Raw genomic sequence first — 17083 nt, 5'->3', positions numbered from 1 at the left:
GGCACGAGGGATAAGGGGGTTCGATGCAGCTACAATTTAGAAATTTAGAGAAAGTGGACTGGCTAAGTAGGTGCTGCAAGATCTTTGGAGAAATGAATAGTCGGTCTTTTAAGTTCCGCGGATCCGCAGGGGGTCTTCTCCTCCACGCTGTACAGGGGAAGGGGGCCACAGACACGATACCAGGAAGTTTTGAAAGGTCTCATTCAGTGCGGCACGTTGCTCAATCATTTAATTGCGTGATAGAGGGGTGAGCAAAATATTTGCCAGTTCACTGACGTCAAATACATATGGTATACATATCATAAGAGAAAGGGAATGGGAAAAAAATCGGAAAAAAAATATCCATGAGGAACTAAGGCAAGAAAAAAGGAGTGTTGAAAATGTCAAACATGCAGCAAACACTTTCTCAGTTACAGTAACACTCATACGACTATGAACTAATTACTATATTCCCATTAAACAGCCATAACCAAAACATTTTGTGACGGGTACTTGAGGGTGAAAAGTGACTGAGGCAGATGAGGAACAGTCGAGCCATCTCTCGTCCTGCCAACTCAACCATAAACAATGATTCACTTCAAGGCTTAGAGCCCATCAGAGGCTTGTTAGATTCCACTGCCAAATACTGTCCTGCTTGAGGGACAACGTTTGGAATGGTCTAGTCTGCAGTAATGACAGACACATAAACAAACTATCTTCGCCTCTCTCACTCTTGCTCTCTCTCACTTTCTCTCGCTCTCTCTCTCTCTCTCACACACACACACAAACACGCTTGCATACATGCATGCGCGCCTGCAGATGTGTGCACAGCATGCACATACAAACACATACAGTACATGCTGAAATATATGCAGCCACGTACACAAAGATCCCCACAGCATTTACATAAAAATGAGAGGGGCAGATGATTTCAGTTCACATATCTTGTGGCTTTTATTTAAAAGAAGAAAAAGGAGAAGAAAAGAAAAAAGGCATTTGGAGGCCCGGTCAGTGAGCATATCTCTTAAACAGCTGTGTAGCTTGAGCCAAGACTAAGCACACTGATCATATTTTCCCCTAGCCTTCACTCTTCCTTCTGCTTCCAGCTTTGACACCTGCTTATGCAATCTACTGCAGTAAGGTAGCCATATGCTCGCAGCTCGGAGGAGTTTTAGTGAGAAAGCTCACAGCCAACCTCAGTAATGAGACTAGGGAAGGCTTCCACAGTTCTGAAGCTCAAGCTTGCCATGCTAAACAACTACGATTTCTTTATCCACTATGTCTCAGATAGTTTATCATAACTGTAAATAATAAATCTACTGATGAGTCAAGGGCAGACAGGCCAAACGACTCTAGTTTTGCTTCCTGGCGGATCAGTTTTCCAATGTTCTGCACTGAGTCTATGGTTACCTATTTCTTCTGTTTAAAGGTCCCATGTTATCGGAATTCATACTTTCCTCTATTTCTATACATATTAAAGATGTTTAATGAAGACATTTTGTTTGAGTGGTTGGATTTAAAGTTATTGCATTTCCACAAATCCACCCTTTTTTCCAGGCAGTTTCAGACAAACTCCAATCAACGCATCACAACTGGACCTGGTTCTGATTGGCTCTCCTCATTAAACAATCACTAAAATCCTTCCAATCAGGCCAGTTTGAACTGGAAAGCCTCCATTCATCAGGTTTGCTCAACTACTTTGCTACAAAGTAGCCTGTTAAGTAGTTACTGTATGCACTGACTATTAGGTGATATCCACTGCATTGCTGGAATTATCAACACAGATGGAAAGTATCTTTGACCAATCAGATTGCTTGGCTGAATCTACCTGTTCTATTAGTACTATTACTTACAAATACTATCAGTATTTGAGTATAGGAATAACAAGATGTCCAGTCACATTGTGACCAAAAAAATATGTTATTCCAATTTATCAGAGCATCTTCCACTGTTGATCCTGATATCAGAGCAGAGCATCATTTTCCAGCAACACCGAGCCAAACCTCACAGGGGAGGTGGGACTCTTCACAGGAGAGTCTTCAACTTCTATGAACCGTCTATGACTTTTGATAATCAAAAAGATTGGATTATATAAAAATGGAGTAGGTCCAACGTTCTCAAGGACAAAACAAAATTATTTTTGTATTAAATAAGGATACAATGAATATGGTGTGTGTCAAATGCATGCAATGTGGCTCTAATAAAATGCAACTGTCTTCAATAATAATAATCCTAAGAATCACAAGGAGTTATAAATGTTAGATTTAAGCCATGATTTTAGTTGCATCTACAGAATATATATACATAGGACGTTTGGCAAACTGGCCACAATAACCTGATACCAAACATGCTTCAAATTATCAAAATGTGTTTGCTATATAGATAATGTAGCCACCAAAATCATGTATAGCCTCCAAGGTATACTGATTGTTTGCAAATACAGCTGTAGAATGAAAGCCCAAGTATGATCCTTTAAGCACACTCTGAACCAAAGACATGGTAAATCTAATTTAGCAAACCCGTTTCATCCCAAGGAATATAATTACCTAAGACAGTTACTCCTGGACACTAAGAGTTTTTGTCATTAGTGTGCAGCTTGCTTACAAACAGCCAGTTTGCAATCAACAAACCAAAGCCATTAAAATTGAACTGGAAATAATTACAGTGTAAGAAATGGCTGCATACTTTCTGCTTGGGCCACCACAGCATTGCTAGTGGGTGATAGCCTGATTAAAACCACCTTCCAACGTGCGAACAGCCTCTACCCTTGGGACAAACAAAATCATTTTCTCTTCTCCAGGTTTCTAAAAAGAGAAGAGAACAAATTGCTCTGTAATTCAACTCCATTTAGTTTAATATATGTTCAAACAAAGAACACCCACAAAAGCCAGATGCTGGCCTTAGACCAGCATTAAAAATATCCTTGGTGAAAGTGCTATGCTACCACTGAAAAAGTCCTTTCAACCCTCACTCCTCAGCTCTTCATTCCTTTCCTAACACGTCTCGTTCATAATTCTAGGGCCATGCAAATATTTTGTTGCACCTATTGTCAAGGCACTGTGGCTCTGACCCTTTCACTCCTTACTGTTGGTTAATATTGGTCATCTAAAATATTTAGAAAAAAATCTACTTTCTACAGCTGCGCTCATTGTAAGTCATGCTGGACAACAGCTGTATGTCTAAATGAATTGTAATCACTAGATTCTCATAATAGCGTGAAAAATTAATTGCTCACAAAAATTTGGAAAAATAAGGAGTACCGGACTGTCCTTATGGTGACCTCGCCTTGCCTTGTCCACATGGTTTAGCGTCATTATCTAGCATTAAGATCTGCTTGTCAAAGAGACCTAGCAGCGGAGAAGAGAGGGATCCCATTTTCAAGTGGCTCCTCTGTTAAAAGTCATCTTTGACCTGGAGGCATGCATTTAGCAGGCTGTTCTACTTAGCAAGCATTCCACATGCAGACATCAAAGAGAGGCTATTGTCTTTTAGCATGCAGCTCACATTTTCCACTGAGCTCAACGCTACCTGCACTAAAACTGGTAGCTTCGATCCCCATGTCATAACGCAATGGCCGTCTCCACTGAGTAACCCCACACTTAGCTGTGAATCCCTGATAGTCAGGGTTATTGAGGGAATAAAATGAAATCGCCTAACAGATAGAGGCACCGTTCATGCATCCCAAACAATGTACAATATGAACAACTGAAGCCTATTAGAAATCAGTCTGGATTTTCCTTTATTATGTCCACCATTCAAACAAATCCAACCACTGTTGAGGAAAAAAGAGCAATTTGAAGTACTCAGTGCACAAGAAGCCTTTCCACAGACTTCGCCCATGTCTCTGGCCAAGCATACAAAGCCAATATTGTTGTTCAGGTCCATAAAAAATTACCATTTATGAACAAATCTAATGAAAGGCGAATAAAATGTCTAGCCTTTAGGCATTTGGACATTAAACATTAGACACTCGAATTGTTGCTTTTAACAATGCTAAATGAAACTCATTGAGATTTCGACCCACCATATGCTTCCAATTACATCCATATTTATCCAGGTAAGATAAATCTCAGGCGCCCAGCTGATCCGAGCACAGCAGCTTATGACTGAGCAAAGGATGAAACTCAATCACAGTAACATTATTACTTCAACCCAGCGGAGAAAGAACTTGAATACACTGAGAAAGACACTCCTGTGTAAATGATGGAGACATATTTAAGCCTTCTTTCTTTTATGACTTTCAAACGATGTGAGAGATGCATCGCACTGTATCTTTTTACACTTCCCAGACTCTTACTTTTATATGGATACCACATGCAAAAGTCCTCTTCTACACACTAAAAGTTAAGACAAAGATCTATCCATTAGTAATACAGGGAGACTTCTGCAGTGATTTGACCGAGTAAAGCATGAAACTAATTCACAACGCTGTCACCCCAAACCAGAGGAGAAGGAACTCAACATGGCCGCCTTACCTCAAAGACTTCCTCATCCAGGATTCTGGTGCCAAAGACAGTGATGCCTTCTGTGTTGATGACGGCCTGGTCGCTTCTGCCGAGCGGCCTGATCACCTTCTTCTTACAGTCCACAATGATGGTGACGCTCTTCTTCTCCACGCTGATGGCTACACGATGCCATCTGGACAAGAGCAAAGCAGGACGTCAGTAAGACAAACAGTGTTCTTCTCATTCTTTAAAAAAAAAAAGAATAATATGTCTATATAGTGGCTTTCATACCTTGGAGTATAAAGGGAAATTGCTTAGGTTTGTGATTTATCAAAGAATGTCATAGAAAACCTCATGATTTTCACAAATCACAGCCTTGGCTTGGGTTTGGTCACAAGTACGAAAACTCTGTATTTTAAATGAGGCCTCTGGAGAGAGAATATTGTGATTGTACTTATACTCAGGTAAATCCCGAGTACAAATTGAATATATTGGGAACAACCAGGAGTGTCTTTACTGCACATATACACATATAATGTTTTCTTTCTTAATTAATTACAGAGATACAATCCCACATGGAGTCATTTCGAGACATTTCTGTTTACATTTGTTCAAATGGATGAGGCAACTTCAAAAAAAAAATCATATTAACTTCATTGGACAGCTATGTGATTTATGAAGATCCAGCCCATTACTGCACATCAGTATCCCATTGCTGTAAATAATCTGGGAAAGAAAAGACTGTCATCAAACTGTTGCCAATAATCGATTTGCCATTACTGTCTGACTTGCTCCATATGGTATTAATGACTGAACAACATGATGATAATAAATCATCAGTGCTATGTGTCAGTTTGCTAGGCTAGAGGCACTAAGTACATTTCTGAGCGCATGAGAAAATAAGCTAAGTAGAATTGTTTTGTTTGTTTAGCATGAAGTATAACCTATAAATCACGGTAAATTGTTCAAGATAATCGTTAAAATGTGCAGCTTAGATCTTGAGCCAATCCTACAAGCTTCACAACAAACTTCAGAAATTAGCATTCAGCAGAGAAAATGAGTTAATCTGGCTGCACAGTGAGATAGCAGCACACACAGACAACCAAAGATGCAGAGGAGGCAAAACCGACCGCCCGCATCTGAGCACCAACGTGTTTACGGCCTCCGATGGACCAGTCAGTCACTTACTTGCCGTCAGCGAGGTTGACGGAGCGGAACAGGGGGTACTCCTCGGGGGCAGGCTTGCCATGCTGGTCCTCGTACAGGAAGACGGGGGCGCGGCCCACCTCCACGCCCAGCTGCTGGATGCCCTGCTGGTTGTACACAGACAGCAGGAAGGACTGGAGGCCAGCCTTGGGCTTGATGGTAAACAGGATGGAGAAATCCTCAGGGAAAACTCCCCCTGGAGGGAGACACAGACAGCGGGAAAAGTCGGTTGGATTGCAAGGATCGGATTTGGAGGATTTGATACATCCACAATACAATGTAATAAATAAAAGTTCAGTGACAAAAGTAAAAACTGTGCAGCATTCTGTTCATTTCTGCGCCACAAATCTTTCTAGCAATTGGCTCGCTAGAATGTAAACAACAACTTAAAAATGTCATTACAAAGTGCAAATAGTATAATTTGTATGGAGAGCTCGTGAAATTGTGTTGAACAAGCCGTCTCATTTGTGATTGCTACAGAGAATAAAGCACACACAATTCATCTTTCTGCCCCACGGTACGGATTGTCATATTTTTGTATTGCGTTATATTGACTTTCGATATATCGCCCCATCCCTATTGGTTTGTTATTAAGGACCAATGTACAGTACAGTTACAAGATGTTGTTGTTGTTGTTGTTGTGGATGCTTGACTTTTTCCAGCAATACCCTGCTTCACATCCATACAGTTACATACTTTCACACATGGGAACTGGCCAGTATAACCACTAGTTTCTACTGTTGGTCACTGAACAGCTCCAGTGAAGCAGTTGGGAGTTACATCCCTCAGTCAAGAGCCGTTTGACAATGGTTGTTGGCAGAGGAGAGAATGTTTTCTTCATCTCCCAGAACATTTGGAAAAAAGTCACTTCCCTGCCCAGATTTTCCACGTTGGTCTGGAGATTCAAACCTTACCTCCGAGTCACAAGCCTGCTTCTCTAAGCTTAAGGCTGGTGCCAAATAGCTTATGATTCCTAGCCTAACTAATGAAGTAATGAAGTTTTATAATTCTGAAGGGAGTGTTGTTATCTGTGCTGAATGAACCATCTGTATTAAATGTACAGCAGCCAGTTCTAATGCAAGGCATTGTGTGTTCATGAAAGCTGCAGCTCACCTCATGCCTTTAATCTACTGCAGATGTCATTACAAGTGTGATTGTATTCTAATGAGTAAATTGAATAATTGCATGTGTACAAAGTCCTAAACTTTCTCTTTTCACATAAAACACACAAGTCTAGACAATTGGACCTGACTACTCTTAATTACGTAAGCTGAAACAGAAGTTGGCATGTCCTGAAAAGAGCAGAGAGTGATGTTGTAGCCACATTAATTTTACAAGGCCAGTAAATAAGACAACTCAAATGTCATTCTTTAACCATAATAGAGCTCAGTTCAGTGAAAAAAAGAACAGGCTATTGCTGATCAAATAAAAGTCAAATTATTCTGACTGAGGACACTTTGTTTCCATGGCATCTCCAACACCTCGCCCCTCTAGCTCAATCATATCCTTCAAATTTCCATTCCTAAAACCGTAAGGCAATTATTTTCAGCCAAAAATCACAGTAATATTTTTACTAATATGTCACACTATTTTGTACGTTGTTTTTTTTCCTTTGCAATCCAGCCAATTTGGAAGCAGCCCAGCACACACAGACTGGGAGAATTTATTTAACAACACTCAGTTCCCAATAAATTTGTATACAGTATTTGCCAATATGGGTTAAGAAAGCAAATAGGGGCTCTATCAACAGTGTGCTCTAGCAATAAAGAGTTAACAGGCCTCCAATGGATATTACGTTTTATTGTTCTATATTGTATTATAATTAATTATATAATATATATATTATTATTTTAAATACAGCATGTTCCATATTCCAGCATGGAAACCAAGCACATGGCAAGGATTAGACATTGACAAATAGCCCAAATGGGCGACTTTGTCATTAGATTTAGTGACTTTTCAGACCGCTGTGCCGACATTATTTCTCAAAAGCGACTAGTGAATAGCGACTTTTTCCGACCATGGGGAACAATGTTAATGTGTTGAATCCTAAAGTATTTGGCGACAAATTGGCACGGCTGATGCAGATTTGCTCTACTTATTTCTCTAAACCACAGAAGTCTGACGATCACAGTGCTTCTCCTACACAGTGCACTACAGTGCAGCCCCTCCCTCCACTAAGAGCAGGGACTGTATATATATGTTGATATGCAAATTAGTGCTTGACGTCATCCAGGCGACTTCTAGCAATTTTTTTCTTGGAAAAGAGCTGGCAACACTGAGCTCAATACTTTTCTACAGCCATGAGTAATGACAGATTTCCTGTCCTCTAAAGTTTATTATTAAATCTTTGGATTAGCTGATGAGTAGTAAGCAGTTTACAACAGTAGCCGATCCACTGGTTACATTATCAGCATTTTGTTTGTCTGAGTGGACTCTCTCCTAAAACAATAAATATGGGTTTATTTCTCACAAACAGCTGGGCATCAGACTCTGTAAAGATGTGAGTCAGACAATGTGCATTCAAGATGAAAACCCAGCTAGATTTCTCTACATCAGCCAAATACAGCGTACTCAAAGCTGCCAGCAATCAAAGTTGAGGAAAGTCACTTTTTTTGACAAGATCACTCCACAAAATGTCATAAACAATCTTCCTTCCATTGATCCATTGTAATAAATTCTGGGTTTTCCACAAATATCACATAACTGAAATTTGGTGTTTTTCTTCTTACTTAAATTGAAACGGTCATTTACAGAAAGTGCTGAGTGAGTCTCTTGGAACCTTTTAAAACCCCATTACATACATGGGCGTCTTTAAGAATTATTTTCTTCATTCATAAAAATCTACCATTTTCGAAGATGGGTGTTTTTTGTAATATATGAAGGGTTTAATTAAAAACAACATAAATGATTTCATCTTTAAAATGTTTCTATTTTGCTATTAAGGGGCTCTGGATAGCGAGTAGCCTCAGTAACATCAATGAGTTTCATCTTCATCCTAACAATTATTTGTCAGAGTAGGTACCACATTTTTCAAAGGATGGGTATCTCATTTTAGAATTAAACTCTTCATGTCTTACAGCACTATGCAAGATTTTGATGCAAAAACACACCCATCTTATCAGCCTAAATCACAAAGTGACGCTGCAGCAGAGAAGAGTTTCCCATCCTCGTTAACTGAGACCCCATATATTCTCCATATATTTACCCAGTTGAAACTGTGGTGTCAGATACTGTATGTACACTTCTCCACCCACAGGAAGTGACAAATTAAAACTTTAGAATGAAATACCAACTGTCTCCTCCTTTGTCCAGAGAAAGCTGGACTCACCAATGTTACATCTTTTGCCTCTCTCGTCCCTTTGGTATCTTTTGGGATCAAGAGATCACAGACCGACTCAGTTGTAAACATGAGCGTTTACTGGCATTACCTTACATGGTTTCTGGATATTGAAGTTCGATTTTCAAACTGTTTTCTTCTCGCTGCCATTTGGAGCGGCCAACGTGCAAAGGTGCCTAGTGCAGCTTCAATGTAAATGTTGGCAATATGTGGGTGCAAAGGATTAGGGTTACCTGGGAAGAGCTGTTTGGTCGGAGCGCTGATCTGGGCCTGTTTCCCCACTCGGTAGGCTACGTCAGGTTTGGATCCTCTGCGGACTGTGCAGAAGCCTGTTGTTTTCCGGACTCCTTCAGGGGAACTCTGGAAGTCTAGCGCCTTGAGTACATCCACTGGTTCAGCTGAGGGAGGCAGGACAAACAACTGATGAAATTCTCCAATGATAGCACATGGGCAGCAAAATATAACAAATATGCCATTTCGGGGATGAAGCTCCTAGCAGAACTTTGAGTGTATAAGTGTTTATTGATCGCCCTAGGAGAAAATGAACACCTAACACAGTGTTTAAGATGCGCTCTAGCCATATCACAAAATATACAATACATACAACACACACATAATACAGACACACAACAACACGATGATGATGTGTACTGTATGTCCCCCTGGGATATAGAGAATGCTTTATTAATACTGTATTACTGTACATAGTAAAAAAGCTGGTTGTGTTATTTTACAGTATGCTGTAAGTGTAGCTCAGCAGTTAACGGAAAATCTAATAGGACCTGGCATTTTGATGATAAATCAACATTTACACCCATTACACCCCTCCTTGCCTGGTCAGTGACTGGTGGCCAAATCTGTCAGTTCAACCAATTGTTCTTTTATGAGCTACCCTGGCAGAGGAGCAGTAAAAATGTTAGGAACCATTCAGTGGACATAATTGTCCCCCCCGCCCCCGAAACCCCCAGCATCTAGGGATGATAAAACCCACTGCTGCCGCTCACTGGGTCTTTGGAGTGAGGCGAGCGCAGAGGGGGGGCAGCTTTACTGCCTGCTTAACACTACTAAGCTCCTTTCTATCAATGGAGCTGGAACTCAGGGGTGAACTACTGTGCAGTGCAGTGTGTGTGTCGTAAACACTGTTTCTCAATTTCTCTCTCTCTCTCGCTCTCTCTCTAACTCTATCTGCATTCCTGAGACTCATACTCTTACCCGTCACTCTCAGTCTCTTTCCTCACTCCCTTCTCCTTCCTCTTCTCCAACTCTCCCTTTCTCTCTTGCCCCTGAATCTCTCCCATACCCCGAGGCACATAATCATTTACAGTGTGATTATGGGGAATTTAAGAAAGCCTAACGTCACTGTTGGTTTAATGCACGTCTGCCCGCGGCTACCTTTGCTGTTGTAAAAATAGAAGAGGGAGCCAATAATTTAAAGGTCATCATGGGTGTGGTGATGGATGGAACGGTAAATGTAAATGGATGCAGAACATCTGGGGATAGGTCACAAAAAAAAGAGTGGAGGTGGCTGTTATGTATTCCAAACTTAAACATAAGGGGCAAACACAAGCAGATATGTGTAAAACCATAACTAATCTTTTTTTAAATTTATCTTTTTTATATATTTGCTGATAATATATTGGCAGAAATTCCTGAGAAATTACAAATGAAACACTGTCTGACCACAACTGTTCTCATATCTTCTGCCTTGTAATTTCATATCATTCAATAGATGTAATAACAACTCTGCAGTATATTAATGTGCTGTTATAAATACTTAAGTAACAACATCTTAGGGAGCATCAATAGCGACCAATTCACCATTACTATGTCTTAGACTGCTGACAAATTACCCAAACATCTACAAACTGGAGAGATGCAATTTCACCCTTATAAGGAAAGAATGTTTCAGGATTGCGGGGGTTTAATGAAGGAAATATGATGAGAAATGAGTAAGATCTTTGCTCGTAGACGCAGTCAAGTCGCAGCGCAATTACAGACCGAGTACTAAAAGCTTCTTGTTTAACCATTGCGAAAACCCACAGCAGCAAAAACCAAGATAACAATGTCCAGACATCACATCACCCATTTGTCTTTCAGTGAGTCAAGAGGCAGGATGCGTCCTCTTCAAAGGCCCAGTAACAATAAACAGTGTCTCAATGGTCAGCTTAAAGTCCCACTGGGAAGATAAGGCCTTCAAGAAAAGACCAGAGAACAGGCTTAATATGAAATCTCCCTTCATATAAAAGGCTTGATTCATGTGTTTGATATTGACAACAAGACATCGTGGGAAAACGGTTTAAAGGGATCAAAAAGAAGCCTTTCTTGATGTTCACATTGCATTACATCTCCTTGTTTGCCTCTTAATACTCCATAAAAATTTAATGAACCACGAAGAGTTGGCCAAGATACAATATCTAGATGAAACAGGAAAAAACATACACTGGTGGTGAGAATATCACTTAAAATCTCAAGGATCTCAAGGAATAGAGTGGAATATCTTTTTTTCCTCTCAAATGTGATTTTGTCATCAGAAGAAGATGTTATATTACAGAGATATGTGTAAAACTCACCGGGAAGAGGGCAGAAACAACTGTATGTTCTTTCTTTGTATGCAACAAATACCACGTGCACTACGGTATTTTTTTTTTTACCACATCTTTGAACAGTCCTCCTCAAAAAGTTTTAACATTCATCCATAGTCAAGGCCAATGGAATTTTATCACGAAAATAAATCTCTGTTTACATTTTTATAGTTTTTAAGTCATGTGGCGAGTGAAGCCAGGAAGTGCTGATCCTGCGGTTCCTGTTCGCTCTCAGTGACCAGGTGGGGGTCTGATGGGTGGAGCTACAAGTCCACATGCTGAACCCATTATGGCACTGGCACCACTCCCTTTACCCCCCCTAACTAAAACACACATGGGACTAAACTGAGACGGCCCCATCCCTATAGCTCTCTCTCAAATGACCAGAAAAACAACAGTTTGGGTGGTGAATCAAACTCTCTTGATTCAGCCACATGCTCGGGGATCGTGTCTCAAGTTTTTACCTCATTTGAAGTTGTGCAGATCTGCTCCTAAATTGATGGAAAGGACTGAAGTAATTTATCCTGACATGGGTCCAGATATTAACACACATCTGATGCCACACATCATGAATTCAAATTGTCCAGAGCATTAGCGTCAAGCGAGCAGCACCACTGGGAAATCAAGCAAGGCACAATGTGTTTTCGTTTCATTCCTAGAAAATTCAGCCCCAGAGCAACTTTTATCTACTGCTGAAACTGTGGGACAGATACAGTAAAAACAGGCTTGACAACTGACATGGCACAGAGAGTAATTTGACAGGGACGGGGGCCATTTTGTCCTGTGGATTACAATGAGTGTCCTGACCGACTATTCACTAGAACACAGACTGAATAACATACAAATGGTAAGTACCAAAAGCCAGCTTTAAAACCTCACACCAAATGCCTCATAAAAAGGAAAATAGTCTGTGGCTCTTCTGAATATTGTCCCAAAGTACAGAGCTACTGGTACTTGAAAAAAAAAAAGAAAAAAGAAAAAAAAAAAAGCTTGAACTAAAGGTCTCTTTGTGAGTTTCAGAATGCCTTTCTGCATTACTGCATACCTCAAGGCCTCATATATTCCAGATGTGCTGAATTGGCCAGGAACCCCTCCATCCCCCCACTCCCCCCCCCCCCCCCCCCCCCCCCCCCCAACCACCACCACCACCACCACCACACACCCCCAACTCCTCAACCCCCTTCTTCCCCCAGCCGCCTCCTCACAGAAGCGCTCAAAAACAGGGCGATAACCCAAAACCATTAAAGACCCCAAATGAGTGCATGTGCGTCGCTTTTAAAAGCATTTCAGCCCTAGGAGCTAGAGCCAGATTACTATGTGCTCAACACATCTTGAATAAAGACTCCCATCCTTCCACCCCCTACAGGGAATCGACCATATCCTAATGATAAGGCTGGAAAACCACAAGAGAGAGCGCGGAGTCGGACCAGGCCGCTGCTTAACGGCACCGCAGCAGTTCAAGGCTATCCGCAGGCTTGTCAGACGGGTAAACTGACAATCTCACACGTCTTCAATGACACGTCTTGCTGACTGCTGGCGAGGACTTGTGATATACTATCTGCCATGTTAACAAGCTACTAACATGGCAGAGGGGCGCATTTTCTCTGAGGCAGTGGAGCACGTACTGACACGTGAAACCTCTGTTAAAACCATTAGACAGAACTCATTTCCAAGTCAGCAACGCAGCTTCGCGCCTTAATGATACAATGCAATGTGATTTTCAGCTGTTTCTGAATATGCAATCTGTATAGGCAAAATCTGCGGCATACCACTGTACAGCTCAACCATCAGTGCTGAGCTTTACAGTTTGATGTTTAAGTTTAGCCTCGCCATCAACGTTTAAATCCGTGACATTTTGACTTCATGGCTCTGCGGCTTTGAGCTGTGCAGTAACGTCTTGGGATGTCTTGCTGGTCTTTTTCGTGTCACTGCCATCTACTGAAAGTTGGCAGCATAAGCGGCAATTACAGTACATTGGAAAGCCTGTAAATGTTTGCTAGCACATCATGCAATTATGGTTAGTTTAAATATCAGTCAGAGCGAAGAAAGATGGGCAACGGGCAAGCCATGCCACTGTGGTATTTGCTTTCAAGATCTTTTCATTTCTGGTAGCTCTCTGCAATTTGCCCTGCGTTGAATGAATTCTGGATGTAACAATACTGTAGGGCTACTTCAACACTCAAAAACAATTGGCAGTGGGGGTTAAGAAAGGGGTGGGTTTTAAGGCAGGAAATGTCCAGACAGGGCGCAGTGCATCCTGGGAGTGATTTCACAAATGACCTGCAATGGCATCTTCAGTCTCTCATGAACACTTTACAAGATGAGCAATCATGGCACAGCAAAATAAAACACATTCTCAGTACTTTTGTATGATTGAAAGCATGATTCTGTTATAAAAAAAAAAGTCGATGTGGTTGAAAAACAGCTGAATAACCGATCTGATGTTAACATTCCTTGGGTTTAGAAGGAACATAATCCACATTAGTCTTGACACAAATTGATCTTGACTGCTTAAAACAGCTATGGATGTCTCTGTGACTTCATGGACAAAAGAAAGCTTACTTTGCAACATATACGCTGCACAGAAAGAGGCAGTTAATGTGACCTACATATGTGCTTTAAAGTGGAGAAAATACTCCAGAGAGCTTTTTTCCATCAACGCCCCTTCTTGGACTTAGTGGGAACCAGGATAGTGTGGAGAAACGGTGATCCTTTAGGCCAGTATATGTACTTCACCTCCAAAATGAATCACTATATCTACAATAGTATGCCTACTGTGTTGTCTTACATAAACTAACACATAACTAACAAAACAAATATGTCACTGGGCCAGAGTAGGCCAGCATATAAGATCTGTTGACAGCTGTCAGATTGCAATATCAGTAAGGTATAATATGGATTATAGGTCTGTGGTTTGATTTAGCCAACCTTTCAGAACAATATATCAGAGAAAAACTGAGCCAAGGATGCCTTTTATCCATTTAATATCCAAGTATTACTCAATGTTGGATCTTTTGGATACTTTCCACGTTTTAACTGTGGGCTACTGATTATATCACCAAACGTGCTGCGTAAAAGCGCTGCGTAAAACCATAACGACTTCAAGTACAACTCAGAGAAAGTTGTTGTGCTGCACACTGGCTTCAGAGATTATGATGCAAAGTGTGAAATTACGACAGTATCTTCACCTCTAACGACCAGCTCCATCACCGCTGATCGTGTTTACGCACATTTTAGCGGAGCACCGACGAGTAGCCTATTTGTCTTGTGTTTAATTTCGGTCTCGTCACAAGTCACACACTCTGAGCCCTTTCCTCCCGGCTGACCACACCTGGACGTCAGTTTTTTTTACCTAGAGGGACACACAGAGGGGGCCAAAGGAAGGGCAGCTTCCCCCTTTCCCCCTAACCCTGCCTGATAAACACTCTATCATTTTCTATCCAACGTGATTTTGAACACATTAAACTTGAAAAGGTCTACACTTCGAGATTTACGTTGATCGTTTCACGGTTTTCAACAAAACTCCGAGACAGCGCAAGATTATGAGATACTGGAATATTGTGGCATAGTAGAGCGCTTCAAACATTACAGGATAAACGTTCAGTTTCAGTCAACCAATTGCTGATGGAAACTTGGATGCAGGTAGGGGGTCATATGGTACAGACTCGGTGTGATTGGGTGTCATGCGGCTATGAACTGGTAAATAAAAACTGTGGGCAAACTATGATCTCCAGTCGGCGATCATAAGGCAAACAACCACCAATATAAACAAAAATCAATAAGTTTTCAGAAAAGTAGTGTTTTTTCCCTCGGAGGACAGTGTGATAGCCTACTACTTACCATGATGCATACTATGAAATGCTGTAATAAAGACTTATGTCAGCTTAAAAAGGTGGATAATCTCTATTCAGCAAATAAAAAAGTGGGTAAAGTGAGTTCAGGTGGGTTTACACCACTACTTCCCCGGTGTCATCACTTGATAGCCAGCCTATGGCAAGGACGCCCTCAAGCTGTCAAAGATGCCCGGGAGTTGCTACAGTAGATGCGGCGCAGCAACATGCAGCTTCTTACCTGCTCTGACATTGGCAGCTTGCAGAAATAAAGTTAGTGTGACCACAGCGGTTAGCGTTGAATCCCAAAGCCACCTTTTCGTTTTCCACCTGGTGGACCACCTTTGCATCTCCATGGTGAGCGCCCGCGGCTGTACAAAAAACGGGCGACTTTAAATCAAATCACAATCCACAAAGATATGTGATGTGTTTGTACTACTGAGCCATGTGGGGGAAAAAAATAGTCTAGGATGCTTCTTGAAGGCAAACCGGGCCCTTGTGCTCCGCTCCCCCTAAGCCCAGCTCTCAGACTGAAGGTAAAGGGCTCTCTTGAAAAAAAGCACAAACCATTCGGTTCCCTGAGTGTTGCGCGCCGACGGGAGGCTGGACAAGCGGCGCAACACTGAACCTGAACCCACTGCAGGAAACTGACACTGGAAAATCCTCCGCTCATCAAATCACCAGTCGGGAAAGTTGTCTCAGGACCCGCCCCCTTCGCTTTGCAAGAGGTCTAAACAGCATCAAGCGCAGCATCACTGCCCCATGCCACAGCAACCTAATTACAAGACAGTGCGGTGGTTTAGAAGCTCCTTAATATGCTGTCCTTGGTTATGTTAGATTAACTACAAAAATATAAGGGTATTTATTACAGCAAATAAAGGAAATTGTCCCTTTTTCTCAATTTAAATCTTAAATCTTAAATGAATAAGAAAATGATCATTATCTGGATTAAAAATGGTGATGGAGTGGGAGATGCAGGAGGGTCACTGAATGCAAATGAGGTGGTGGATGGGGTGGAGCGGTTATTTCAGACATTTCCCGAATGCCTAAGAATGTGAAAAGAGAGATTGAATCGCCTCTTCGTTGGCTAATGTCTAATATAAAAGCCTCAGTGGCCAAAATGAAATGTTTTCCAGATTCTAGGAGTTTCCTCAAAGAGCCCTTAGATTTTTCTTGGACAGTAGGGCTCATGAGGCCTGAAAATAATTAATGGTAAAAGATGACTGGAACAAAGAATGGAAGCACAGGTGGTAGCTATAGAGTCCTGCCCTTGATTTGGTTTTCCTTAGTGTGACGATGAAAGACGGATCTGACAGTGTAATGGCAGCGATTGTCACACAAACCCAAACCACATTTTGGAAAATTTGTCTGCGTTTACGTATGTTATCACACAAACAGCAATTAGAGCCATGTTTACTCCACAGTGCATATTCAGGATGATGAGGTAAAGACTGAGTACATTCATTTGCAGATGTGGGTAAATTCAATAATTAGCGTCTGGAGACATTCTCATGAAATAGAACATAGGGATTAACTATAAAGCATGCAGAGCAATGGATACCTGGATCTTCTCTCAGAGATAACTCTGATGCAGTTTTGTGTAAGTGTGGTTTTGATCAGTCGTTTTGGACTAGAGGGTAGACAGGACCAGTTGTTCTTCAGAGCTGTGCAGTTTTTTGTTTTGGCTTTTTTTTTCTTCCT

At 41.3% G+C, this 17083-nt stretch overlaps 1 protein-coding gene across 3 annotated transcripts in view; it reads right to left on the bottom strand.

The window, feature by feature from the left end:
* LOC139915234 (collagen alpha-1(XI) chain-like) overlaps positions 1–15898 on the bottom strand; it is an 87743-nt gene extending 71845 nt beyond the window's left edge. For all 3 annotated transcript variants that reach the window (XM_071903766.2, XM_071903768.2, XM_071903767.2), the window contains exons 1-4: positions 15624–15898; positions 9204–9368; positions 5613–5826; positions 4455–4617 (exon numbers count right to left, since the gene is read on the bottom strand). In XM_071903766.2, coding sequence (XP_071759867.1) covers positions 4455–4617; positions 5613–5826; positions 9204–9368; positions 15624–15738 — 657 coding nt within the window. In that variant the 5' untranslated portion in view covers positions 15739–15898. The remainder of the gene's footprint in view (positions 1–4454; positions 4618–5612; positions 5827–9203; positions 9369–15623) is intronic.
* Between the last annotated feature and the right edge of the window lie 1185 nt (positions 15899–17083).

The sequence above is a fragment of the Centroberyx gerrardi genome, chromosome 13 (genome assembly GCF_048128805.1).
Source record: "Centroberyx gerrardi isolate f3 chromosome 13, fCenGer3.hap1.cur.20231027, whole genome shotgun sequence".
Taxonomy (NCBI): Eukaryota; Metazoa; Chordata; class Actinopteri; order Beryciformes; family Berycidae; genus Centroberyx; species Centroberyx gerrardi.
This window is presented reverse-complemented; position numbering and strand designations above follow the sequence as displayed.